This window comes from Gamsiella multidivaricata (assembly GCF_025024155.1).
Source record: "Gamsiella multidivaricata strain RSA 2152 chromosome Unknown BC939scaffold_113, whole genome shotgun sequence".
In the NCBI taxonomy this organism is placed as follows: Eukaryota; Fungi; Mortierellomycota; class Mortierellomycetes; order Mortierellales; family Mortierellaceae; genus Gamsiella; species Gamsiella multidivaricata.
Genome location: NW_026251821.1, coordinates 851 through 24,113, shown reverse-complemented (window position 1 = coordinate 24,113; position 23,263 = coordinate 851). Strand labels below are relative to the sequence as shown.

The 23,263-nt window shown below is 49.1% G+C and overlaps 8 protein-coding genes across 8 annotated transcripts; 6 read left to right on the top strand and 2 right to left on the bottom strand.

Annotated features, from left to right (window-relative positions):
• Positions 1–287: 287 nt before the first annotated feature.
• On the top strand, positions 288–1,225 carry BC939DRAFT_403400 (HSF-type DNA-binding-domain-containing protein; the record flags this gene model as incomplete). Its single annotated transcript, XM_051552739.1, has 3 exons — positions 288–355; positions 501–653; positions 805–1,225. 3 exons carry the CDS (start codon positions 288–290, stop codon positions 1,223–1,225), a joined length of 642 nt encoding a protein of 213 aa, XP_051406840.1.
• Positions 1,226–2,230: 1,005 nt separating this feature from the next.
• Positions 2,231–4,293, bottom strand: BC939DRAFT_467820 (uncharacterized protein). The gene is made up of 3 exons (XM_051557846.1): positions 3,862–4,293; positions 3,605–3,731; positions 2,231–3,482 (listed from the first exon to the last, which is right to left on the bottom strand). Exons 1-3 carry the CDS (start codon positions 4,027–4,029, stop codon positions 2,317–2,319), a joined length of 1,461 nt encoding a protein of 486 aa, XP_051406839.1. The 5' UTR covers positions 4,030–4,293; the 3' UTR covers positions 2,231–2,316.
• A 381-nt stretch (positions 4,294–4,674) lies between these two features.
• On the bottom strand, positions 4,675–5,940 carry BC939DRAFT_533280 (cyclophilin-like domain-containing protein; the record flags this gene model as incomplete). Its single annotated transcript, XM_051561691.1, has 4 exons — positions 4,675–5,397; positions 5,522–5,683; positions 5,788–5,862; positions 5,935–5,940. 4 exons carry the CDS (start codon positions 5,938–5,940, stop codon positions 5,143–5,145), a joined length of 498 nt encoding a protein of 165 aa, XP_051406838.1. The 3' UTR covers positions 4,675–5,142.
• A 190-nt stretch (positions 5,941–6,130) lies between these two features.
• Positions 6,131–7,789, top strand: BC939DRAFT_467814 (uncharacterized protein). The gene is made up of 3 exons (XM_051557845.1): positions 6,131–6,942; positions 7,049–7,270; positions 7,361–7,789. Exons 1-3 carry the CDS (start codon positions 6,387–6,389, stop codon positions 7,699–7,701), a joined length of 1,119 nt encoding a protein of 372 aa, XP_051406837.1. The 5' UTR covers positions 6,131–6,386; the 3' UTR covers positions 7,702–7,789.
• A 466-nt stretch (positions 7,790–8,255) lies between these two features.
• On the top strand, positions 8,256–10,149 carry BC939DRAFT_467812 (uncharacterized protein). The gene has a single exon (XM_051557844.1). The coding sequence runs from the start codon at positions 8,354–8,356 to the stop codon at positions 10,115–10,117; it is 1,764 nt and encodes a 587-aa protein (XP_051406836.1). The 5' UTR covers positions 8,256–8,353; the 3' UTR covers positions 10,118–10,149.
• A 1,200-nt stretch (positions 10,150–11,349) lies between these two features.
• Positions 11,350–14,277, top strand: BC939DRAFT_30819 (uncharacterized protein). The gene is made up of 4 exons (XM_051551439.1): positions 11,350–11,508; positions 11,601–12,011; positions 12,101–12,227; positions 12,327–14,277. Exons 1-4 carry the CDS (start codon positions 11,496–11,498, stop codon positions 14,101–14,103), a joined length of 2,328 nt encoding a protein of 775 aa, XP_051406835.1. The 5' UTR covers positions 11,350–11,495; the 3' UTR covers positions 14,104–14,277.
• Positions 14,278–14,603: 326 nt separating this feature from the next.
• BC939DRAFT_497144 (uncharacterized protein) lies at positions 14,604–15,955 on the top strand. The gene is made up of 3 exons (XM_051559711.1): positions 14,604–15,253; positions 15,344–15,449; positions 15,600–15,955. Exons 1-3 carry the CDS (start codon positions 14,893–14,895, stop codon positions 15,748–15,750), a joined length of 618 nt encoding a protein of 205 aa, XP_051406834.1. The 5' UTR covers positions 14,604–14,892; the 3' UTR covers positions 15,751–15,955.
• A 4,876-nt stretch (positions 15,956–20,831) lies between these two features.
• Positions 20,832–21,835, top strand: BC939DRAFT_510420 (uncharacterized protein; the record flags this gene model as incomplete). The annotated part of the gene is made up of 1 exon (XM_051561091.1): positions 20,832–21,835. Exon 1 carries the CDS (start codon positions 20,885–20,887, stop codon positions 21,833–21,835), a length of 951 nt encoding a protein of 316 aa, XP_051406833.1. The 5' UTR covers positions 20,832–20,884.
• Between the last annotated feature and the right edge of the window lie 1,428 nt (positions 21,836–23,263).

The window sequence follows — 23,263 nt, the reverse complement described above, 5'->3', positions numbered from 1 at the left end:
ACGTTTCCTTAGCGAGAGAGAAATAAAAGCAGCCCTTCAGTATGAATCAGCAACCCCAACTTCTATCGCAGATGCAGCAGCAGCAGCAACAACTTCAACATCAGCAACAGCAACTGCAACAGCAACAACATCTACAGCTGCAGCAGCAACCACTTCAGCAGCCTCGCCAACCCGGCGGGGTTCGGGCCAACAGTGGGAACCAGATCCCATACCCTCTGCAAACCACTAGTAGCTCACCATCGTCGCCTTCGGCGTCCGGCTCTCAGCCTTCGTCACCCAATGGCTCTATGACCTCTTTGCAACCGCCCTCGCCCGCGAAGGCCAACACAAACACCTTTGTCCACAAACTACACAAGTATGGTTTCGTTATTGTGATATGTATATGTTTGTGTTGATGCTCAATGGCTGATATTAATGGTTTCTTTTTTTCTTTTTCTTTTTCTTTTTCTTTTTGTTCATTGTTCCATCCTTGCGCTTTTTTCTTTCTCTCTATTGTTTAGCATGGTGATCGATAAGCAGTATCAGCATTTGATTGCGTGGAACTACACAGGAACGTCGTTCATTGTTTGCAACATTATGGAGTTCTCAAGAGATGTTCTCCCAAAACACTTCAAGCACAACAATTTTTCGAGCTTTGTGAGGCAGCTTAACATGTAAGGCGGACTTCTCTTTATCGTCGTTTTCCAATGGCATGTAGTTCTTTCTATTCTCGCAGAAGAGAGATTTTAAGTCTAACATGCTGCATCATGTTCTTTTTTCCTTTCTTTTTTTTCTCTGCTTGTTTATTATGGCGCTTTTCAATAGGTATGGCTTCCACAAGGTCAACAAATCCCCTCGAGGACATCGAACGCTGGCCGAGAACCAGATCTGGGAGTTTTCACACCAAAAGTTTCTCAGAGGGCGCCAGGATCTGTTGGACGATATCAAGCGCAAGGCCATGGAGTCGGACTCGATGAGACGGGATGGGGGAGACCTGCCCCAGCATATGGCCGTGATCCAGGCATCGCAGACGGAGCTCCTACAGCAGATCACGCAGCTCCAGGAGAACTTTGGCGAGGTCGTCCGAGAGTTGGGAGACACGCGTCGCAAGCAGGCGGCACAGCAGCAGGTCCTCAAGAGCCTGTTGGAGTATATTCAAAAGACCACAGGTGGCCAGCGTAAGTTGTATTATATGCCTGCCGCCGCAACGTATACAATATGGTGGTCTCTATCAAATTCGTTCTAAAAATACTACTGCAATTGCTATTTTTTATTTTATTTTTTTGGTAGCATTACCGCCAGAGTTGACGTTCGAGCATTACGAAGTGAAGCCGGAACCGGAACGACCACCTATCTATATCACGGCGCCTGAGAATTCAACCCAGCAAATGTATCAAAACATGATGTTCAACACCCTGGGATCGAATGATGGGTCGGCGACAGGGCCGAGGCGACCGCAGTCTCCACTGACGATCCAGACATCGATCGGGGGGAACACACCCCAGTCCCCCCAGAACCATTCGCCGCTCTCTCCACACCAATCGCCCATGTCCCCACTCTCGCCACTGTCGCCTTCGTTTTCGATGCAGAACCTCGGCCTGGGGATGAACGCCGCTGGTTCAGGTGGTGGAGTCGTGGGTGGTAGCGGGAACAGTTTGAATGTAACGGACACAAATCACCAGGGCAATTTCAATATACGAAACCATCAGCAGAGAACACCATCGATTAATGTGCAGATCCCGACGAACTTTTATACGACGCCCACAGGACTGCTGCCACATGGACATCCACCCCAGTCGCCGAATTCATTGACAGCATACACGAATGCTATCAATACGCCCTTACCGCCAAGCCCGTCCCCTGGATCGCCGATGGCGTCGATGATCTCGGATAATGAGATGGAGTCGAGCTCGTCGCTGTACTGCCCCAGCCCTGGAGGGCCCAATGTGCTGGGAAGGGGAAGTGAACATGGAGGTAGTGATTATGGAGGAAGCGAGTATGGAGGCGACGATCCAAATCATTTCTTTAGCATGTCTGCATAGTTTTCTTTAGCCTTTTTTTTTTTTTTTTTACTTTTTTTTTTTTGTCCATCATAAACTGTTCATACAAGGATAATCACCAACGTATTGCTGTGATTGTGTAGTTTTTTTTTTGGATAAAAGACGTTCAGTGGTCGAAGAGTGCTGAACAGGGAGGGGAGACAAGGCGTCAATGCCATCGTGCAAACCAAAAAGCCCGAGGATTCAACTGCAGTTGGTATTACGAGAGTGGAGGAGCATATTTATTATGATACAGGGTAAGGGTTGGATTCTAAACAAAAAAAAAATAAACATAGGCTTAAGCGCGACCATAGGTCCTGCGGAACTTTTCGTCGATGCGCTGGAGGTAGTATGTGCCCTTGACCAAGGTCGAGATGTCACCGATGGGGTTGTAATCCTTCAGGAGCGCGGTCTCCTCGCGCAATTTCAAGTGCTCAGCAAAGACTTGGGGCGTGACCTTGACACGCTTCTCGAGACGATCCTTGATCTGGAGAGTATCCCTGAACGTTTGAGTCGAACTTACGACCTTGAGCGAGAAGAAGGTCGCCGCCGATCCAGAGCCGTAAGAGAACATACCGATGCGCTTGTTCAGGGTCTCCTCATCGGGGGTCGAGGACAACAAGCTCGAGAGACAGGCCCAAACCGAAGCCGTGTACATGTTTCCGACGTTGGTCGAGGCATAGAGCGAGGGGATAACCTTCTTCTGGTAATCGGCCTTGGTGAACTGCATCATGGCACGCTCCAGTCCCTTATCGTAATAAGACTCCTCCGAATGTCCGAACTTGGCGTACTCCTTCACGGGCGCATAGGCCTCGTTCTCTGGGTCCTGGAGCATATCGTTGTAAGCCAGGCGGCCATAGGCCTTCTGGACGAGTTTGCAGTTAGGCGCATGGAAGGCCAAGAGATCGAGGTCCTGGCTCTTGAGGAGCTGCTCTGGGTTGGGGCTGTAACGCTTCGAGAATTTTTTGGTGAAGAGGGAGTAGCAGGCATCGACGGAGCGGATGTAGCAGGTGTTGGAGAAGTGTCCGTCGACGGTTGGGTACTCGGACGCGAGCTCGGGCTTGTAAAAGTCCCAGAGATGGTTCATGTGAGTCGAGCGCACGCCCTGGTCAAAGACAACGGGGGCGTTGGGGCCAATAAGGATGGCGACGGCTCCGGCACCACCGGTAGGGCGTGCGGGACCTTCGGCATAGGAGGCAATGTCGGCAGCGACGACGAGGGCGAGACGACCGTCCCAGGAGGAGGATTCGATCCAGTTGACGGCGTTGAAGACCGAGGCGGTGCCTCCGTAGCAGGCGTTCTTGGTATCAATGCCCTCGACGTCGTGGTTGCCGGATTCTTCAAAGAGGGACATGAGAACGGTCTTGACGGACTTGGACTTGTCGATGATGGACTCTGTGCCGACCTCGAGATAACCAATGTCCTTGAACGAAATGCTGTGCTTCTCAACGAGGTTTTGTACGACTATGAGATAGTAACAAAATCAGAGGAAAGATTAGAGGGATGAGGACCGTTGCGGGTACGTGGCTGCAGACAGACACACGCACACGCGGATCCGAGGGTGGCAACAAAATCATGTTGCTTACCAGTGAGGGAGATGGAGTTGATGTCCTCGCGATCATCGCAGACAGCCATCTGGGTCTGACCCAAGCCGATGGTGTACTTTCCGGCAGAGACGCCATCGAACTGCTCGAGCTCGCTCTGATCCACAAACTAGACATGTTACAGGAGACAAAGTGTTTGCATCAGCGTCGGCTCATTCCAAACCTCATCGCGGTCGAGCATAAGGCGGACATCAGACAAGCAAAGGCCAATTGACAGATTGCATAGGCGTGCTTGTTACCTTGGAGGGGAAGTAGAACTCGAGGGCGAGGATGCCGACGTTGGCGGGGAAGGTGTTGTTTGAGATAGATCCGACCATGTTGGCAGTAGTTGTTGTTGTTGTTGTTGTTTGAGACGACAGGGTGGTGGTTGGTGAAGAAGAAGAAGACGTTGAGGAGTGGAGGGTCATGGCGAGAAGAAGGGAAGTCGTAAGGGTGCTTGGGGGATATTTATACAACGAGTCGAGACTTGAAAGGAAGGAGCGGAGCGAGTGTGAAGATGAAGGAACAAATTATCGGATGATGTTTAGGCTTCGAATCGAATGGGACGTTTCGCTGCTTCTTTATCTCCACTGCTGGGCTATCTCTCCATATCTACCGCTTCAGCACATGCACATGGACATGGACATGGGCTGCGGGGAACATGAGAACAGATCAGACTTGGTCCACGCAAGTCTAGTCTATTGTATCCAGTCTATTCCGGAGCAATGGCCAACCAACTGGACGACAAATACCAGTGTATGTGTGTGTAAATGCAGTATCCATTGCGCGATTTGGGTTTGGATGTGAGCCCTGAACTATTTAGAAAAAGTGGCATGATATCTGAAATGAAGCAGCCTGGATAGACTCTATGCACCACACACGCCCGCAAGGACCTAAAACAGAATCGGATGATTTTTCGCATGCAGCGGACTATCTTCATGCACCCATGCACCCATGCATGCACTAACAGCAAGGAACAAGGAGAGCAGGGAAGCAGGGAAGCAGGGAAGCAGCAGGGAACCAGAGAAGGGGAAAGGAGGAAATGCCAACTCCATTGATCTCTTTCTCTCTCTTATTCTTTCTTCCTCCTATTCTCCCACTGTTCCGACGGTTATCAATGGAGCACATCTGTCAGCATTCCCTTCAAACCATGCATAAACACTACAGCGATCCCACGCAGCACATTTTATCTTGATCTTCGCCAATGGTCCGATCTTCACATTTTGCTTTGTGCGACTGGTCCAAGTGAAGAGATCAAAGTCCGGTTATAAATCATTACGATTGCATTCATCTTGGGGAACCTGCTCGCAAGTCTTCGTCTACATTGGCATTGGTGTCTGATTTAGTCTTGAAAGTGACATTGGCATCGACATTGTGCTTAACTGCTTTTTATTTGCGGTTTACAACGAGAAGTAAGAACGTAGTGATAATGTACAGGGCATATGCAGGATAAGTAGCAAAAAAAAAAAAAAAGGTGTGTGTGTAGCTATACGATCCATTTCAGTCCGAAACACTCTCATGTACAAGTATCGCTTCATGATTCAGCGATCCCTGTCTGCAATAGGATTAGCATGAATGGTCGTCGATAGAATGCGGATCGGCTGTGTCGGCCTGTTCTTCGCATCCACAGGGATCTTCTCAATTGCATCCAGAGTCGTGTCTGCGCCATCAATGACCTTTGCAAAGATCGTATATTTCGTATCCAGATGCGGCTGTTTGTCGTACGTGATAAAGAACTGTGACCCGTTCGTGTCCGGTCCCGAATTCGCCATCGACACAATGCCACGGCCCGTGTGCTATCATGGACGAAAAAAAAAAAAAAAAAAAAAAAAAAAAAAAGTGTATTAGGACTCACGTTCGTGCGGGCAATACAATTCTGGAACAAGTGCGAAGGAAGAGAGCAAGGGCTTGATGTTGTACCTTCAGACCGCCACGAAGTTCATCCGCAAACTTTCTGCCCCAGATCGACGTTCCACCCTTTCCTGTTCCTGTGGGGTCGCCTGTTTGCACCATGAATCCTTTGATGCTCCTGTGGAAGAGATTGTTGTCGTAATATCCGCTTGCACACAACGCCAAAAAGTTCTATAAAAAGTGTGTTTAAAAAAAAGGCATCAGTATAAGTATGGGTTTTTGTGTGTTCCATTGTCGACGTTTAGGAAAATTAAGGTCAGTGGCCATCCATGTACCTCCGCTGTCTTGGGAACGCTCTCGCAAAAGACCTCCAGTTTGAGATCGCCCAGGTCGGTGTGTAAAGTCACGGACTATTGCAAAGACGAGAAAGGGACTGTTAGATGTGCATCATGAAGCTGCTATCCTGTATTATGCATTTCAACGTTCATGTTCCTATGCATTGACGTTCTACCATGATTATGTATATGATGAAGATGAGTGTGTGAGTGTGGTTTGTGGTAGAAACGGAGGAGACGGTGATGGCGACTCACACGAGGTTATGGCAGCGTGTGCGTATGCATACACCTTCCCTATATAGATCAAAACAATTCAGCAGTCACCCTTGTTTTCTTTGCTTTTTTTTTTTTTTCTTTTGGGGCCGTTGAGGAGAACTCCTTTGCTTGTCAACGCTACCGCCCTTTCGTACATCTTCTTTTCCCTTCATTCTGGTGAAATAACAGCCTCGTACTTGCCCGTCTTCTAACCAACTCTGCAAGCCCAACTTCAAGGCTAAGCGACCCATCAGCCATCATTATTCCGTTTTCCTGAACCCTGGACTGTGCGACTCTCTTGACCCAACCCATACGTTTCCTCCTTCAACACACGACACCTTAAAATGACCTCAAAAGTCAGTGCAGAGGATATTTTCAACCTGCCCGAGGATGATGGCCACTCAGATGCCTCGGACTATGACTCGGAAGAGGAACGCGAGCTCAAGGCCTCTTCCACCAACTCCAAGATGGCCGGCTTAAAAAAACCTGCACCCGCAAAGAAGAACGCTTTAGTATTTGGACTTGACCAAAGCGGAGACAGCGACGATGATAATGACGACGATGACGACGACGATAACAACGACAACAGCGGGGATGATGATGAAAGAGAGGATGGCAGTGACACAACAGCCAAAGACCCCACAGCTTCCTCGGATCCCAGATTTCAGATGGAAGGTGCGGATGAAAATGACAGCACCGAACCTAAGCGGATTCGCGGCGCAAAAAAGTCAAAGAAAGTGAAGCCATTGACACCGAAGGCATTGGAAAAGTTTCAAGCGGCTCGTGATAAGACTGGAATCGTATATCTATCCAAAATCCCTCCATTCATGAAGCCCGTCAAATTGCGCCATTTGCTCGGCAAATTCGGAGAACTCGGTCGTGTGTACTTGGCACCTGAAGGTACAGTGATTTCGACCGAATTATGGCGCGAATAAATAAAGGGCCGTACTGTGTACTGAAGCGCATACTAACCCGGCGTCATGTCCTGTTGCTTTTCTCTAATTAGATCCTAAGATCGCAGCGCGCCGCAAAAAATACGGAGGCAACAAGAAACAAAACTTCACGGAAGGATGGGTCGAGTTCATGGACAAGTCTGTAGCGAAGCAGGTGGCCAAGACTTTGAATACGACGATCATTGGCGGCAACAAGAACAGCTTTTATTACGACGACATGTGGAATATCAAGTACTTGCCAAAGTTCAAATGGGACCACCTGACAGAAAGAATTGGTAAGTCAAGATAAAGTATGTTCGTTGAGATCCCTTCTGAGGCAAAGTACAGTAAATTGACAGTTCTTTTGATCCCTTGATATGACTCAGCATACGAGAATGCTTCACGAGCACAGCGACTCCAGGCTGAGATTAGCCAGGCCAACCGCGAGAACAAATTCATCCTGAACAACATTGAAAAGTCGAAGATGATTAAGAGCATGGAAGAGAAGAAGGCAGCCAAGCGCAAAGCAACAGAAGGCGACAGCAGCAGCAGTAACAGCAACAGTGGAAGCGGAAAGGTCGCTGAATCGGAGCCGAGCGAACCAAAGGTCCGACGAGTGTTCAAGCAACGGCGGTTGGGCGGCGATGGCGAGCCGAGTATCAAAGCATCATCTGCGCCTGTGGAGGGCAAGATCAAGAGTGTTCTTGGAAATGTCTTTGGGCGGTAGAGCCAGCCACGGCTCATTGTTCTTTTCACGCATCGCATATACATCGGCATTTTGGCATAGGACGGCACTATTGATAATAAAGCTGGACTTTAATGACGATGGCTCACGTATGAAACTTAGCTGGTATAATGCCGTATTCGTCTTTCCGTTGGCATTCTTTGCGATAACACACATGAAAAAAAAAAAAAAAAAAAAAGGAAAAGAAAGGAAAACGTCGCGCATAAGCGTCGCGATTTGTTCATGGCTCAGTGATGAATCCGCAAAGCAGCGTGTTATTCTCCACCGAGGGCTATAAACTTTTTTTCCCCTTGATAATCATGCTGCAGCTCCGTGCGAGTAAATTAGTACTGGGGAAGGCGACATTCCCACGATTTTAAAAGGTTAAAGAGCGAACCCCATGCTAAATGTCATCTTACGAATGATAACTGCTCAGGTACAACCCTTGATATGGACTCAGTAAGCAGGCCTGAAGCTCCTAATCGATGCCCATGCCTGTTAGTTTAAGGTAGGATCAGTATGCGATCGACGCGTATAGCTTAACTGAGAACGCGGCTCGACGCGTTCACTCAATAAAGTTTCTAATCTAAAAAAATTATGTTCCCTCATCCATGCCTCGCCCATTCATCGCATCCAATTAGGATCTTCATTCAACATGCCCAACCCTCTCGAACTGCCAGAGATCCTCAGCCTGATCGGTGAATACCTTCGTCTCAAAGATGCTCTGTCTTGTATCCGAGTGTGCAAGTCTTGGAAAGCCGCCTTCCTGCCCTCCCTCTGGCGCAGGTTCACTTTCGCTTACGGTGCATCCCCAAGCCAGACACTACTGGAGCAGAATGCACATCATATCCGCAGCTTGATCATAGAGAACCCCGAGCCCACATACCTCGCAACACTCTTTTCTCTATGTCGCCAGCTCGAAGATATCAGTCTGCCGAATGATCTCTCGGACGACATCTATTTCGAGTCCGAGGAGGATGACCAGGATGGCACGGAGGAGGAGGAGGAGGAGGAGTGGTCATATGATTGGTCATGTTACATGTGGTCCTGTTTCTCAGATATGGTCCGAGAAAACCCTCGGTTACGGAAGATTGTCATTCAGCGCGACCCAGACTTCGATCACTCCCTTCATTTTAGACCCAGATTTGTGAAGGCCCTAGTATCGTGCTCCAGCCTGAAAGTCTTGCAGACAGCAGATTGTGCTATCGATTTCCGCGACTCTGAGCGGTATATTCAAGCCATATCGCGCGGCGTGGAGCATCTTTCATCTATACATGATGGGTTTGTTGGATTTAAGTTGCCGGCCAACCTCACCTTTCCGAAGATACGACATTTTGATCTTCGCGGCACCGAGATGTCGGTCAGGACCCAACTCAGCTGGATCAGCAAATGTCCCAATCTAGTGTCTCTCTTCTGGGAGTGCATGTATATCATCCCGGTCGGCGAGTTTTGCCAAGCAGTCAAGACCAAGTGGCCTCACCTGACGGCTCTCCACCTGATGTCCCCTAACAGTCGCGAGGACATGACCCTAATCCTTATGGCGCTTCCACGAGTCGAAAAACTGTCAATGGCGCGCACGGACTTTGACGCTCTCAAGCGGCACCTTCCGACACTCAGGGAAATCGATCTACAGCATTCTCGCCACATCACGAGCCACATGGTCCAACAAATTCTAACCTCATGCCCACAACTGGAAAGCATTGTCGCCTTGAATCTTGACTATCAGGACATCGTGCGCAAGTCATGGAAGTGCGTGAACCTGAGGAGATTTGATATTGGAATCACCATCGACAAGCACCGCGTGAAAACACACAAGCTACTGAAAATGAATATACAGGTGTACGGAAGACTGGCTCAGTTCAAGAAGCTGGAGTACCTATCGATTTGTGGATGTAGAGGCTGGGAGGATGATTCATCCATGCTGGAAAGAAGGCTAAAGGTGTCGCTGAGAGCAGGGCTCGGGCATCTGACGACATTGAAGAATCTTAAGTTCTTCAGTTGCAAGAATGCGATGAACGTGACGATTTCGAAACGGGATGGTGAAAAAGTAGCTCAATGGATGATGAAGCATTGGAAGAACCTTGAGACACTTGAGGGCTCTCTCGAGTGGCGTCATCAGCGCATGGCCCTGCATTACGACCCCTTGATGGTCGCCAAGAAAAGGGTGTCCGAGATGCTGCAGAGACGAGACATCGAGGTGATCACTCAGAGGTCATATGAGGAGGAGAGTGATTTGGATCTAATGGGCCTTGGCGAGTTCGACGGGTTCGACGAGTTCGACGATTATAATGGCGAGGGCATTGACTATAATGAAGACTATTACGACTACAATGAACACTACGACGACTTTGGATATCACGACGATTACGGATATTACGATGACCACGGATATTACGATGACTACGGATATTACGATTAAGAAGTCCATAAAGCAATAAAACAATTCATTCTCATATTTTATCGGTGGACACAATTGATGGCGAACATTATCACATTCTTACTTTCAGCACGGCTCTGGCGCGCTACTTCATTTAAACATCTTACTTCCTATGTTACAACACAGGCCAACTCTGGGCTGAATAGTACAAAACACACAGCATTTACACATCTTGGCCACTAAAAGAAATGCCCTCCGGAACCCATCCGTTAATGCTAGCAGCTTGAAGAATTTCACTTTGGCACATGGCTGAGGAAGGGGGAGGAGCTCTTGACGATGGCAGCTTCAAGCTGCGCATGAAACATGTGTCGCCGCACAGTTTCTGCGCTGGTGTAACATTAGGGTATGGCATGAAAATGTAGAGCTGCACAGCATCACACCAGACATATGAACATCGATGCCTCTGTCCCAGTCTATGGCTGAATACGACGATCGTCGTCGTCTGCCATTTTGGGGGTGGGGTTTCGACGAGAAGAGCCTCCCACGTGAGCAGCGTTGAAACTTTTTTCTTTTCTTCCTCCCTCTGTCGAGACACCCGTATTTCCTCTCTCTCTTGTCCAACTTCAATGTGGATGCATTCCTCCGCACACTTCTTCAACATTTTGCCACCAACCCTTTGCTCTTTTCACACGCAGCATCACGCCGTCCCCTTTTCGCCCTTCACGCCGCCCCCTACACCCATCCTTTGCCCTCACTTCCACCTCCCATCGCTGCCTCTTCACTCCACCCTTTCCTCTGAACAAACACTTACCCTCCTATCCTCTTCGCCTCTTTGACCACCCCGCCTGTCAGATCCCGAACCGCCCTCGTCTCGATCGCAGCACCCAACAATGACCAAGCCCACTGTCCCCGGCAGCAAGAAGAATGAGTCGCATGTCGAGGATACCTTGGCCTCAACAACAGCAGCTAAGGAGCCGCATAGTCGTACCAAATCCCATAATGATCAGCATCAACACCACAACGGCGACTCTTCCTCGTCTGCTGCAACCGCAGCTTCCCCTGACCTCCCTGCTGTAAATGTGTGGCAGGCGCGCAAGGAAGCCATGAAGCCTGCAGGTGGTGACCATGTGGAGACAGACACGGAGAAGCGTGTAGAACCAACTGTCGGGAACAACAAGGACGCCGCTCTTGGTGAGTTTGAAGGAGGTGTTGGTGAGCTTTCATTTTGTCTTGCTGCGTGGTTCCGAGGGACACTCCGAGTCTTTTTTTTTCGGTATGAAACATAAGCGAAGACAAAAAACGAGTGTAATTTGCCTCGAGACGGCCTGAGGAGTGTCCATTTGCGCACGTGTGGATATATCAGCGCGTGGAGGCGTAGAAGCTGGCCCAAAGGATGGTCTGATTTTAGGAGTGTGCGTGCATGAAGAGACAAGGTTATGATCCATCGAGATATCTCTATGCGAATACATGAAAAAGGGACGGTGCTGACGATCTGCGCTTTTTTTTTTTTTTACAAATGATGCAGATGACAGGGATGGTAGCAAAAGATCCAAAAAGAACAAGAAACACCCACGCCAGCATCAGCCACCGATTCCCTCGATGGACGACACTAGTGTTTGGCCCGATCCAAGCGCCTCAGCCGAAAAGGATATTAAGCATGAACCTCTGACAGCTGCTGCGCCCATCAGCAAGAAGGACAAAGGCAAGTGGACCCAGGTGACGCCGAACATCACCCACTCCACGCCCGCGTCTGGCTCATCGCACCCCCGTCGCCGAAAGAACTCAGCACCCGGTGATACCACTAAGTCTGTGGGTTCTCAAACGCCAGAAGCTCCCACTACGCAGGGCCGACGTGCATCTGTACCATCAATGTTTGATGATGAACCCTCGCAGAGTCAGCAGCAAACCCACAACCGCCAACAGAAAGGACGTGGACGTAAGTTTGAAAGCGTAGCTCGAGGAATATATCTGCTTTATTTAAATCCTACTGCTGTTTGCTGACTATTTTTTCGATACCAATGGAAGGCGGTGGAAAATCTTACGGTACGCGATCCAACTATCGCGGGTCTTTGGGCCATGCCAGACAGCCCTACCAGCAGAATGGCGTTTTCAACGATACTGAAACCTTAAAGGCCTATATCCTTCAACAAATGTATGTTTTCGGTGCCACAAGGCGCTTTCAAAAGTTGCGACTCTTAATCACGTTTTAGAAGGCCGTTCTCACGTTTCTGTGCGTTTTGCTTTACCATAGGGAATACTACTTCTCTGTCGAGAACTTATGCAAGGATGTATACATGCGCAACCAAATGGATTCGGAAGGCTATGTACCGCTGTCCCTCGTCGCGAACTTTAACAGAGTTAAAAACCTGACGACAGACCACGAACTGATCAAGGAGACCTTGAAGTCAAGCAAAGAGATCGAGTTGAACGGCGACAAGATCCGCAGAAAGGGCGATTGGGCTACCTGGATCTTTCCAAAAGAAAGTGGCGCTGTTCCAGCCTCAAATCACCGCAGCTCTTATGTGCCGCCGCCCAGAAGTCCACATCCAGTCATCATCTCTTCGTCCTTACCAGCCAAACCAACGATCCAGCCTAACCGGAATCTCTGGCATACCAAGGAGCCTAAGCACAAGAAGCATGCCTCTACAGTTCATTCGAGCCCGGCTGAAAAGCCCGTCAAGTTACCCTCGGATGAGGATGATGAGGTTTTCCAGTTTGACGATGACAGTCTCCTTGGAAGCGCCCGTCCTGGCACTGTTCAAAAATACTATGTCAGTGACGACGACGATGATGATGACGACGAGTTTGACGATGAAACTATCGCCAAGATCCTTATCGTCACCCAAAGGAAACGCGACAGGTCCCATGGCTCATACGAGCGCAAAGCGATGAACGACGACATCAATGAAATGATCAACGAAGGACTGTACCATTACGAACATGACCTTCAGCACAAGCGTAACAATAACAACGACAGTCGCCAACCCGGCCTTGGTCAATCGAACAAAAAGGTCGAGACAATCTCGGAAGAGCAATTTGCCGCACTTACCGGTTCCCAGCCCCGTCGCGCCAGCAGTATTTTGAGCTCGAGTGTTGGTGCTCAACCCAGCACGCCAACCCTGAACCTAAACCCAAACCTGAGTCAGAACCAGAATCACGCCCTCGGTCAAAGCGGTGAGGCCAGCAGTCGCGGCAAGGGCAAGGACAAGAAGAACCAGGCTCAGCGATTCTATCCACTCAGGGGCGAGAAAGGCGGCAAGGGATCGAAGTCAGATTCGCGCCAATATTTTGCACAGGCCCCAGTTGGATGGGTGTTGGGGAATCAGCCCTTCTTACCCTCGGATCTACCATCGACGTCGGTTGGTAACTCTCCAGCTGGTGCTGGCTGTATGTTTATGGGATCCCATACAGAATCGTCACTCTTATCGACCTCAGTGGAGGTCGCTCACTCTTTCCCAGCATTCCAGCACCCGTCTCATGAGCTGCTGCATGAGAACGGTTTCATCCAGCACAAGTATTACAAATACCACTACAAGGCTTTAAAGGAGCGCAAGCGTCAGGGCATCGGTCACTCTCAAGAGATGAATACTCTTTTCCGATTCTGGTCCCATTTTTTACGCGACAACTACAATCGGAAGATGTATGCAGAGTTCAAGCGGCTGGCGGTGGAGGATGCGAATGCGAACTATCGCTATGGTCTCGAGTGTCTTTTCAGATTTTACTCGTACGGACTGGAGAAGAAGTTCCGACAGGATCTGTTCCTGGACTTTGAGGCGTTGACCTATGCGGATTACCAGAACGGACATATGTATGGACTTGAGAAGTTTTGGGCGTACCTATTTTACCGCAAGGACAAGGCGCGTCGCAAGCTGGATGTGATGGCGGAGTTGAAGCCGTTGTTGGAGCAGTTCAAGAGTATCGACGACTTTAAGAACGCAACGGGCAAGAACTCGAACCCGGCGAGCAACAGCTATACGGTGCCGACTTTCGGACCAGGGGGAGGACAGCCGACACACGCCGCACACTAGGTCACAATTGTTACTTTATTAGAAGCTACCGTTGGTCTCTCTCACTCTGCGTTGAAGTCTTATTCAGATCACACAAACAACAAAAAAATATGAAAATAGCGAAACAACATAAAAAGTGCACTCTACTTCATTCGATCCAAAAATATATCATCAAATAAATAATCGACTTGTCCACTAACGAGCGTAGTCGACTGTTTTGGAAATGCCGGTTCTAAGGGATCCTGCATCACCACGCGAAAACAAGGAGACGAAAACGCGTGCACAGACACAAAAGAGAGCCCAGGACTGAGCTGCTCCCAAAAAAAAAAAAAAAAAAAAAAAAAACAGGCCTCGCGTACGACGATGTTTATTTATGCATCGAAACCTACTTCGATTCAGGCGGCAGCACATGCGACCCGAAGGATTCGCGGGGACTCTGGCGCTGTTTCAACCGGCGTATTTTATTCCGCACGAATAAACTTAAACACACGGAACAGCTGGAATAATCTGCCCAATCCACACGTCTTGATGCGGTCACTAATCCTGTGGCCCCACCCTCCTTCCTATCTTCCTATCTCTTCAATCCATCCGGACCTTGTTTCCTCAGCTCCTTCCGTTCTCGACAACCCCCACCGCCCGGTCCTTGACATTCTCAATCCTCTCCATTCCTGCTCACCCTAGTAATAAAAAAAGAAAATAAAAGAAAAAAAGATACTCTCTCTCGCTCTTCTCACACCGTTTTTTTTTTATTATCAGTCCAAAACACGTAATCTCTTCACTCTCCAGTCCTCTCCCAATTCAGAGCAAACCATGAGTCAGCAGCAACAAAAGAGTATGGATGGATCGAACAGGGTCCCGGATGGCAACAACGACGGCATGATTCAGGTGCCTCCACCCGCATACGACAACTCAGCTGCCAATACCTCAAAATATGCCCCACCCTCCGGTGCACCAGATAACTTTTATCAGGCGCAGCCCGTTGGTAGCAGTAGCCAGCAGCAGACATATGCACCCCCAACAATAGCCGGGGGTGGATATGAACCGCCAATGAGTCCAATGGGAGGCTATCCCCCACCTTCTGGACCACCTGGAGGCTACGCTCCGCCGCCAGGACCACCTGGGGGCTATGGCCAAGCATATGGAGGCTATGCTCCGCCGTCTGGACAGCCAGGCAAGTTGTCTTCATGAACATGAGCGCATTCTTCTGGGAAGGCTGATGAGCGCGCTAATAACAGGAAGATACTGTGTTCTACATCTCTAGGTCGAATGCATAACACCACTGTGTATGTGGTGGATAACGGGCCTATAGATGAGGGGGACATTCATCGGGGAGGTATCCCCGTTGCGATGATCTGCTTCATTTTCGGGTAAGGAACACTCTTCGTCTTTGTTCCAGGCTTCCGGATTTCTTTATTTTTTGTCTTATCCATAAGTTCGTTGACAGGATAGCCTTGTTTTCCTCTTCTCTGACTAAATATCCTGTATTCCTGTACCTTTGGTTTTCGTTCGTCTTTTAGATTGTGCACGTGGGTTGGGTATCTCATCGGGATGTGCTTCATCCATTCAAGGGATCCGCGAGAGAGATGGTGGGCGCGAGCCTGTGCAATCATGTGCATCATCTGGGCGCTGATCGTCATTTTTGCATCAATCTTTGGAAGGCCGAATTGAGGTTGGCCCCATGGCAACGGGAGATACTGCAATGGGAGGTACTGCAACGGGAGATACTGTTGTCGGGCGATTACAGAACTGAGGCAGCAATGGGCTCCTTGTTCATTTAATATTCATACTGGCAGGACAATGTCGCGACAGCCATACACACAGCAGCGAGATGACATGTATTCAATAAAAATAAAGTTTACGGCAACAAACACAAATCGGGAAATCCATTGAGAGATATAGTGTAGATCAATGACCAGTGTTCAGAGAATCAGCGTTGATTAAGAGAATGCTGCGAGTAAAACTCACAGCATTGCCTTAAAGTCGTCGATGGGGACGTCGCTCTCGCCTAGAAACGCGATCACCTGCTCCATCGACTCCGTCTCGAGATCGGTCAGACAAATGTCTGTGGGTAGTTGCAGGCTATTCTATTTGGAGGCCATTCAGTTTACGGATGCGTACCTCTATCAGAGCGTTCCAGGACTCTTTCATCGCGAGGGAATAATGGGTCTTCATCATTATTTGGTGCAGACCTGGCATGGGGAAGCGTTTGTCATGGGCAATGTGAGGAAAGCGCGTGCAAGTCGGTTGAGAGCCTGAGGCTATTATATTTACCTTTTTTCTATTGTGGTAATCAGCCATCATTATGTTATAGCTATTCTGCAGATCATGAGAGTGTTTGCTTCTTTGAAGACAATGCTCAGTTTCTTCGTAGGATAGGCGCATTGAAGCTGGACCTTGTAGCTGTCAATTTCTGTCTCTTAACTGGCATGATGCTGAACTACACCATTGCTTTATTTCTGCGCGTGTTACTAACAGAGGTTTCTTCCACTACGTCTGAGCAACCGTCACCACTCTCGTTAATTGACATTTTAGTCTCAGTTGCTCTATCGTATGTACATTAATTAACATCGTTGATTGGCGAGGCCGTCGTCGATGATACTCACACCTCGGTGGCGCGTAGTGACACATATGTGTTTTTTTTTTGGTAAAACTTGGATTGGTGGAACGGCGAAGAACAAATTGACTGTGCAGAGACGGAGATACCAATAGAGTGAGAATGGACAAAGTGAGCGAGCACAGGGCCTGCATGGGACATGTTCTTATGTGGTGCAGCGAACACGCGCCCCCACCGACACTCGTCTTCAGTCAAAACCCAGCCCATCGCGCCCAATTACTTGGAGATCGCCCTTTTTATTACGGGTCGTGTCTCCCCATGTCGCTCAAACACGAGTTGCGCGCAGCCCTCCTTCAAGGCTCCTCCACGCCCAAAACTCAAACCTTTAAGCGGAATAGTTTAAAACTTTAAAAGCTGATATTAGCGTTGCGACTTCCTAGAGAGGACTCCATCATCTCATCTCTTCATCCTGTTTTTTTCCCCTTTGAGGAAGCGCCTTGGCATTAATAATGCAGTTCGACTGATATACTACACCGACAGTAGCCATAGCAACGAGAGAGCAGCAACCTGGGACCCACCATTGGTCGCAGGGAATATACCTCATCGTCTCTCCCCCTATATCCTTATATTAGATCGTTTCGACCTGGCGCTTCCTCTTTCTTCCTCATTACCGCACACATCCTCATTACTACTTCATCCTGTAACATCATCGTCCGTTTCCACATTCACACTCGCAAAATCGGTGACTTATATCGGATCTTTCAGGTAATACTATACAACCGATTAAACTTCTTTCTTTTTATTCATCTCTACGCCTTGTGGTTTCCTCGTGTCCTTCAGTCTGGTGCCTGTCACTGTCATCAACAAAAAGAGCCGCGGGCTCATCATGCTACCCTAAGAAGGTCATCTGGGATAGGGAGAATTTCATCCTGTTGGGGGGGGGGGGGGGGGGGGTCAGGTTCCTGGATTCTGCCTCAATGGCAACACAGCCATGAACGCTTGGGCCACAAGACCGTTACTGCTATTGGTATTTCAAACCAAAGTAGTTCAACGTACTCAAAATTATGTTTATTTAACTAGATATAGTGGACCCTCATAGTCTCAAGTCTCCAAGGATCCTTGTGATATCGTTCGATAGCGTGGTGCTAATGTAGCCGGGTCTGTTGAATTCCCATGGAGTAAGACCTGAGTTATGAGCCAACGCTGCCCATTCATCTGCAGCCTCGTTTCCTGGCAGACCATTATGCGCAGGCACCCACTCGACCTTAATATGTTCCCCTTGCTCCACGTACGCCCTCTGGATGACATCCCACCAGTCTACAAAGCGTGATGGTGGCCTTGATCGCTTTGATGCTTGAATGGGATCCAGCACAAGATCCGAAAATAGGTTCACCACTGACAGGTTATCAGCATAAATTGTTGCAGGCTGGTTTCGTGGACAGCACGAAATGGTAGCCAAGAGGCCAGCGAGCTCTGCTGTCGTAGAGCATGCAATGCCTTTTGTTCTGCCGAAAACTGCAAGTCTGTACATGCTATCCACAGTTTCGTAGACGCATGCAAATCCTATACTTGGGTTTGTGCTGTGCTGACGGAGTACGGATCCGTCGGAATAGAGCCGAACCGAGGTATTTTGGAGTTCCAAAGAGGATCTTGCATACTTGATCATTCTGGCAGTCTCATCATCAATGACGATAGTTGGATGGTCACCGAGAACTGGGATATAGCCGAGGCTGTCGTATGGTGTTACTAAGAAAGGAGCGAGAGACTGCATGGTCTTTGGGGATTTTAGTTGTTTCAATAAAGATAGGCGCCCTTGAAAAAGGCCGCTGCTGCTTAAATAACAGAGTCCGCTCAAAGTTGAACAAGCCAGAGCTGGCAACCTTGAATTTTCAAAGTCCCATTTTCTTTTACCTGCTTTGGGCAAATGAGAGAGCACAAAGCTGCCCCGCTCACTTGCGACTCTAGTTTCAACAGTACCCAGAGATGAATCTACGTATTTAAAGCGAAGGCTGCCCAGCCCTGACCAGTCCTAAACTCTGAGTATGTCAGTCTATCACGGGCTCGATGTTTTTTGTCGTGGACTCTTGGGCTCTAGAGGGCCAAGATCATGAACTGGACAATTCCCCACTCACATGCTGAAAGTCAGCTGTCGATCGCAAAAGCCCACTGCCCTAAAGGGTGCTCTTATTGCCCTATTTAAGCACATGCGCTTCGAGGGACCACGAACTACTATCGCCATCATTTTAATATCTTCTATGACTTCAACACATTGTCCTCGTCCCAAAAAAATCTTCACGGACGCAACCTTATCTCAAGGCGCTTGGATTTGCGTCAAAGGTTCATCCAAGAACTTCCCGGTGCCTCGCAAATACCGGCACTCTTCGTACGAATCGGAGTACTACGCAGCCCACCGTGCGATCCTCGATAATGCTAGGCCAAACATGAATATCAACCTTCACTGCGATAATAAAGGGATTTGCTTGATGCTCAAGGAACGAGCCATGAGGCACCCAGCAAGACACCAACAACTAAACCATCTACTTCAACAGCTTATTTCTTTCATAAAGTCCAACAACATCCACCTGTCCATTTCATGGGTCGCATCTAAGCAAAATCCCGCCGATAGGCTGTCAAGGGCCCCTCTATCGTCCCAGACGGTATCACAGAAGCCTAGCGACAATCGTCGCGGCAAAAAAGCCCCTGGCAAACATCAGCATAAAAAAGAAAAGAAAATGAAGAAAGAGAATAAAAAATAAAGAATAAAAAAAAACATGTTCATACTACCACCATGCGTGTCTCTGTTGCTTTTGACAGATATCTGCAGATAACAGTACATGGAAGAGTCAGTGAATATTTCATCAGACGCGTTCTTTCTTTCTTCCGACAGCACGATGTAGGTCTATTAGGTGCAAATGCGTGAACATAATAACACTAGAGCTTCAAAGATTCGACCGTGTGATATAAACATTGAATGGAGGCGTTAGGTTCTTTCGTCTCGAAGCAAGCAGTCAGCCCTGTGCAAAGAACCTTTTGGAATGATGCAGGGACTATGTACAGCATGCTTGATCAGTGGATGTGGATCCAGTCAGTTTTTTTTTTTTTTTTTTTTTTTTTGGAATACGGCTATGGAGAATTATTTCCTACAGACAAACGTGTCGAAGTGCGTTTTTCATCTTAAAAGCTCAAGAGGGGATTGGATAACAACCGCCCTGAACCTCTTTTCTCTGGCGGACTGCGACACTATGCAAAGAATCCTCGTTACTGCTTGAGGATCTGCGTAGCATGTGTCCCAAAGCGGTACTGTGCAATCTGTTGCGGTGTAGCAGACCGTCGATGGATATCGAGACTCTTCCACTATTATTTTTATTCTTATTTCTATTTTATTTTCCACATAAAAACTAGGGAGTGGCGGGGTGGAAGAAAAGACGGGAGAGGGAAGGAAGCGGCCGTTACACCTGGTGTGCTCTTTTTTAGCATGCAGAGTGCATACGCGTCAAGAGCAAAGCTACGTTCGACCAGGTAGTCGAAACCGATAAAACTAGTCAAAGTCGATAAGATTAGCCGCCAATCGTGCGCTGGTAGGCATATGTCTGGAAGACTGAGCAACAGACGTTCATAGACCGGCAAGTATCGCACAGCATTTGGTGTATTGACAGAAGCATAGCATGCTGGCTCTATGCGGTCACCGCTTTCCAAGGCCCTGTTTGAGCATGCAAGTAGCGCTTGTTGCCTAGAGCCATTGCTCATGAGTGGCAAGTAGCCGATCTGAAGGCAATTCCGGAGACAACTTGGGGGCTGGCGCTACGTCAATGGAGAATCTGGGATGTGAAGACGTTGTTGGAATTCTTGACGAGGTACGCGAAGCTGGAGAGCTTGACGACCTTCGATGCCGAGGGATTTCGGACCTTCCTGACTACAGCGGCAACGGATGCAGGACAGGCACCGCCGAAGCTCAGTATTCAACAGCAGCAATGCCCAGGAACTGTAACAAAGAAACAGCCTCCGCCGACTCCCGGCGCCGGCGCCTTTCTTGTATCCCACTCTCAAGACACTGAAACTCGACTTTACAGCAGGGGATACCTCTTCTTGAACATGGCGGGGGTTGTTCCCCCTGGTGTGATCTTGGACAATGTGTTGAGAAGACGCGGTTTGGAAATATAACGGGTGGTGTCTAGGTGGAAAAGTGCTTGTTGTAGAAAGAGCGCTTGTTGAAGATTGCCATCACAACCATCGATCTAGTCGCCCCCAATGGCTCTCCTTTTTTTTTTTTTTCTTTTTTGGTCGCACAGCCCAATGCTCGCGACAAGAAGGGTCATAGCGCAATGCTCGCGACAAGAAGGGCCACACTGCTCCTCATTTCCTCTCATCCCCTCATTCGCCATCCCTTCATCCTCGACTTCTTCCCTCATTCGAGTTCCAGCAGCTGCCACTATGGTCTCGCTCTCAAAGCACTCTCGACTCTCTCGTCGCTCCAACAGCGTCAGTTCCCCGCTTCAAGTCCCTGAACTCCTCGAGCAGATCCTCCTTCACCTCAGCCCCGATACCCTCCGTTCCAGCTGCCTCCACGTCTCTCGCCAATGGTTCCGCATCGCCTGCACCCTCCTCCAGAGACCTCTCGGTTGGGCCGCAGCAAGATTAAGTTCTTACTATATTCGCAAACGTCTAAACCCACACAAAGTCTTCCTAAGACTGCCTCTGGCGCGCTCTTTCACAATTGCACACTCCTACTGGCCCAGTGATGAACAGAATCCACCAGAAGTCTGGCTTGAACTACTACACGAAATCAGGATGCTGTCAGCAGAAGAGCGACTCCGCATCAAGGAGCTATCCATCTGGGAGTACCTGTCCTTCCATACACAACTGGTGCCACTGCTGGCGTGTCTGGGCCCGTCGCTGACGAGTCTTAGCATCGTGATGTCTGCACGATCGGACTGTATCCCCACCAAGATTGTGGAACTCTGCCCTAATCTCTGGGCACTGCACATCCAAGCGCGCGGCCGATCTGAAGTCCTGGAGGAAGCGGATGAATGGCCAGTTCTGCCTTGTTACTTGCCTCTACGGTCCCTCAAGCTGATGCGCACGGATGTACCGGGAAAGACCCTTCTCTGGCTACTGCACAGTTGCCCTGACTTGGACGAGCTATGCATCATCGATCCCGTGGTTCCTCCTTCCGATCCTGACCGACCCATTATGCAGTAGATATCGTCTCTCTGTCCCAGGCTCAAGAGGGCTCGGCTTTCAGCCCAGGCTGGCCATGCATGGGATGCAGTCTCCGACAATGAGCTCTCCGCGACGATGAATTCCTTCCCGTCGGTCACCGCGTGGACCTTCAGATCAAAAGATTCCACCCCCACGGTGTTCAAAGCCCTGAGGGGATTCGGCTACATCAACACGTTAACGACACTCGAGATCCTATACTGGTCCAATCCCGAGCACTGTCGCACTAGCGGTGACTTCGACTTGTTTTGGACGCTCGAACTCGAGGCCCGACCATCGGCCAACGTCAAGCACCAATGTGTATCTCTGCTCCACCAATTCCTCTGCGATTCTCCACATCTCCTGCACCTCAAGGCCTCCGGGATCGGGTTTCCGACCACATTGTTCGTTCTAGAGGGTATCTTGGCCCCTGAACAGGGCGATGGGGAAACACAGCAGGAATGGACCCACAATCTAACGACGGAAACACATCGCAGGATCTGGGCCTGCCGAAAACTGTGCACGCTCCACCTTGGGTTCAAGCCGGAGAGTCTTGACAATACGAGAAGCACTCGGGTCATGTATGGCTATTTGAGCAGAGTATGCCCGGACCTGCAAGAGTTGTTCATCTGGCGACGGAGGCTTGCGCTGTCTTTAGAGAGCGGTCTCTGTCTGCTGTCGAGGCTGCATCGTCTACGTCGGTTGATTATTGAGACTAGTACTGACGGTTTTGAACGGGGGAACTTGGAGTGGATGTGCAAGACGATGTCGACGGTGCGGAAGGTGAAGACCAGGATGCAGATCAGCAGCTTCAACATGCCCTTCATTGGGCCTGGGCTTCAGGCTGTCTGCCCAACACGGCCCTTCTCTACATCGACCTCGGTGGATATACCTCCCCTTCGTTCTCATGGCAACAGACCCAGGAGCCCTGACAGCGAAACCGCAAGCGATAGCAGCAGCAGCAGCAGCAGCGACACAGATACGAGCGACACAATGACCAAGGACTACATGATCGATGGCATCGACATGCGGTACCTTGGGCTCCACAAGGACATATCTGATCTCTTTCAGGACCGGTTGTTGAAGGATTGGCCATGCTGGCCGTACTTGGAGCGAATGGATATCAACCTGGAGAATTCGTGGTTTTATAATCATAAGAGTCTACGGAACACGCTGAAAAAACTGCGGCCCAGCATCGAATTGTTTATTAATGGAAGGCTTGACTATTACTATATGCACGCACACTTTTATTGAAAGTTGCATCTCATTACGTCCTTGTAACTGGTTAGACATTCAATAAAGGTGTCTTCGCCAGAAAGGGCTCAATTGTTTCTACATCTACACTAGCCGCTGGAAGGAGTCAGGTGCTTTGTACTTTCAGTAGAAGGGTATTCTCAACCAAAGACTCCAGGCGATAAAGCGAGTCGAGAA

Excerpts from the sequence above, each read along its gene's own strand:
- BC939DRAFT_467820 (XM_051557846.1), bottom strand. The coding sequence starts at position 4,029 with ATGACCCTCCACTCCTCAACGTCTTCTTCTTCTTCACCAACCACCACC. Across the intron at positions 3,732-3,861 it reads AGTTCTACTTCCCCTCCAAG|TTTGTGGATCAGAGCGAGCT; the intron begins GTAACAAGCACG and ends TAACATGTCTAG. Across the intron at positions 3,483-3,604 it reads CAACTCCATCTCCCTCACTG|TCGTACAAAACCTCGTTGAG; the intron begins GTAAGCAACATG and ends ACTATCTCATAG.
- BC939DRAFT_467814 (XM_051557845.1), top strand. The coding sequence starts at position 6,387 with ATGACCTCAAAAGTCAGTGCAGAGGATATTTTCAACCTGCCCGAGGAT. Across the intron at positions 6,943-7,048 it reads TGTGTACTTGGCACCTGAAG|ATCCTAAGATCGCAGCGCGC; the intron begins GTACAGTGATTT and ends TTCTCTAATTAG. Across the intron at positions 7,271-7,360 it reads CCACCTGACAGAAAGAATTG|CATACGAGAATGCTTCACGA; the intron begins GTAAGTCAAGAT and ends GATATGACTCAG.
- BC939DRAFT_467812 (XM_051557844.1), top strand. The coding sequence starts at position 8,354 with ATGCCCAACCCTCTCGAACTGCCAGAGATCCTCAGCCTGATCGGTGAA.
- BC939DRAFT_30819 (XM_051551439.1), top strand. Across the intron at positions 12,012-12,100 it reads CCAACAGAAAGGACGTGGAC|GCGGTGGAAAATCTTACGGT; the intron begins GTAAGTTTGAAA and ends TACCAATGGAAG. Across the intron at positions 12,228-12,326 it reads GCCTATATCCTTCAACAAAT|GGAATACTACTTCTCTGTCG; the intron begins GTATGTTTTCGG and ends GCTTTACCATAG.
- BC939DRAFT_497144 (XM_051559711.1), top strand. The coding sequence starts at position 14,893 with ATGAGTCAGCAGCAACAAAAGAGTATGGATGGATCGAACAGGGTCCCG. Across the intron at positions 15,254-15,343 it reads TCCGCCGTCTGGACAGCCAG|GTCGAATGCATAACACCACT; the intron begins GCAAGTTGTCTT and ends CTACATCTCTAG. Across the intron at positions 15,450-15,599 it reads ATGATCTGCTTCATTTTCGG|ATTGTGCACGTGGGTTGGGT; the intron begins GTAAGGAACACT and ends TTCGTCTTTTAG.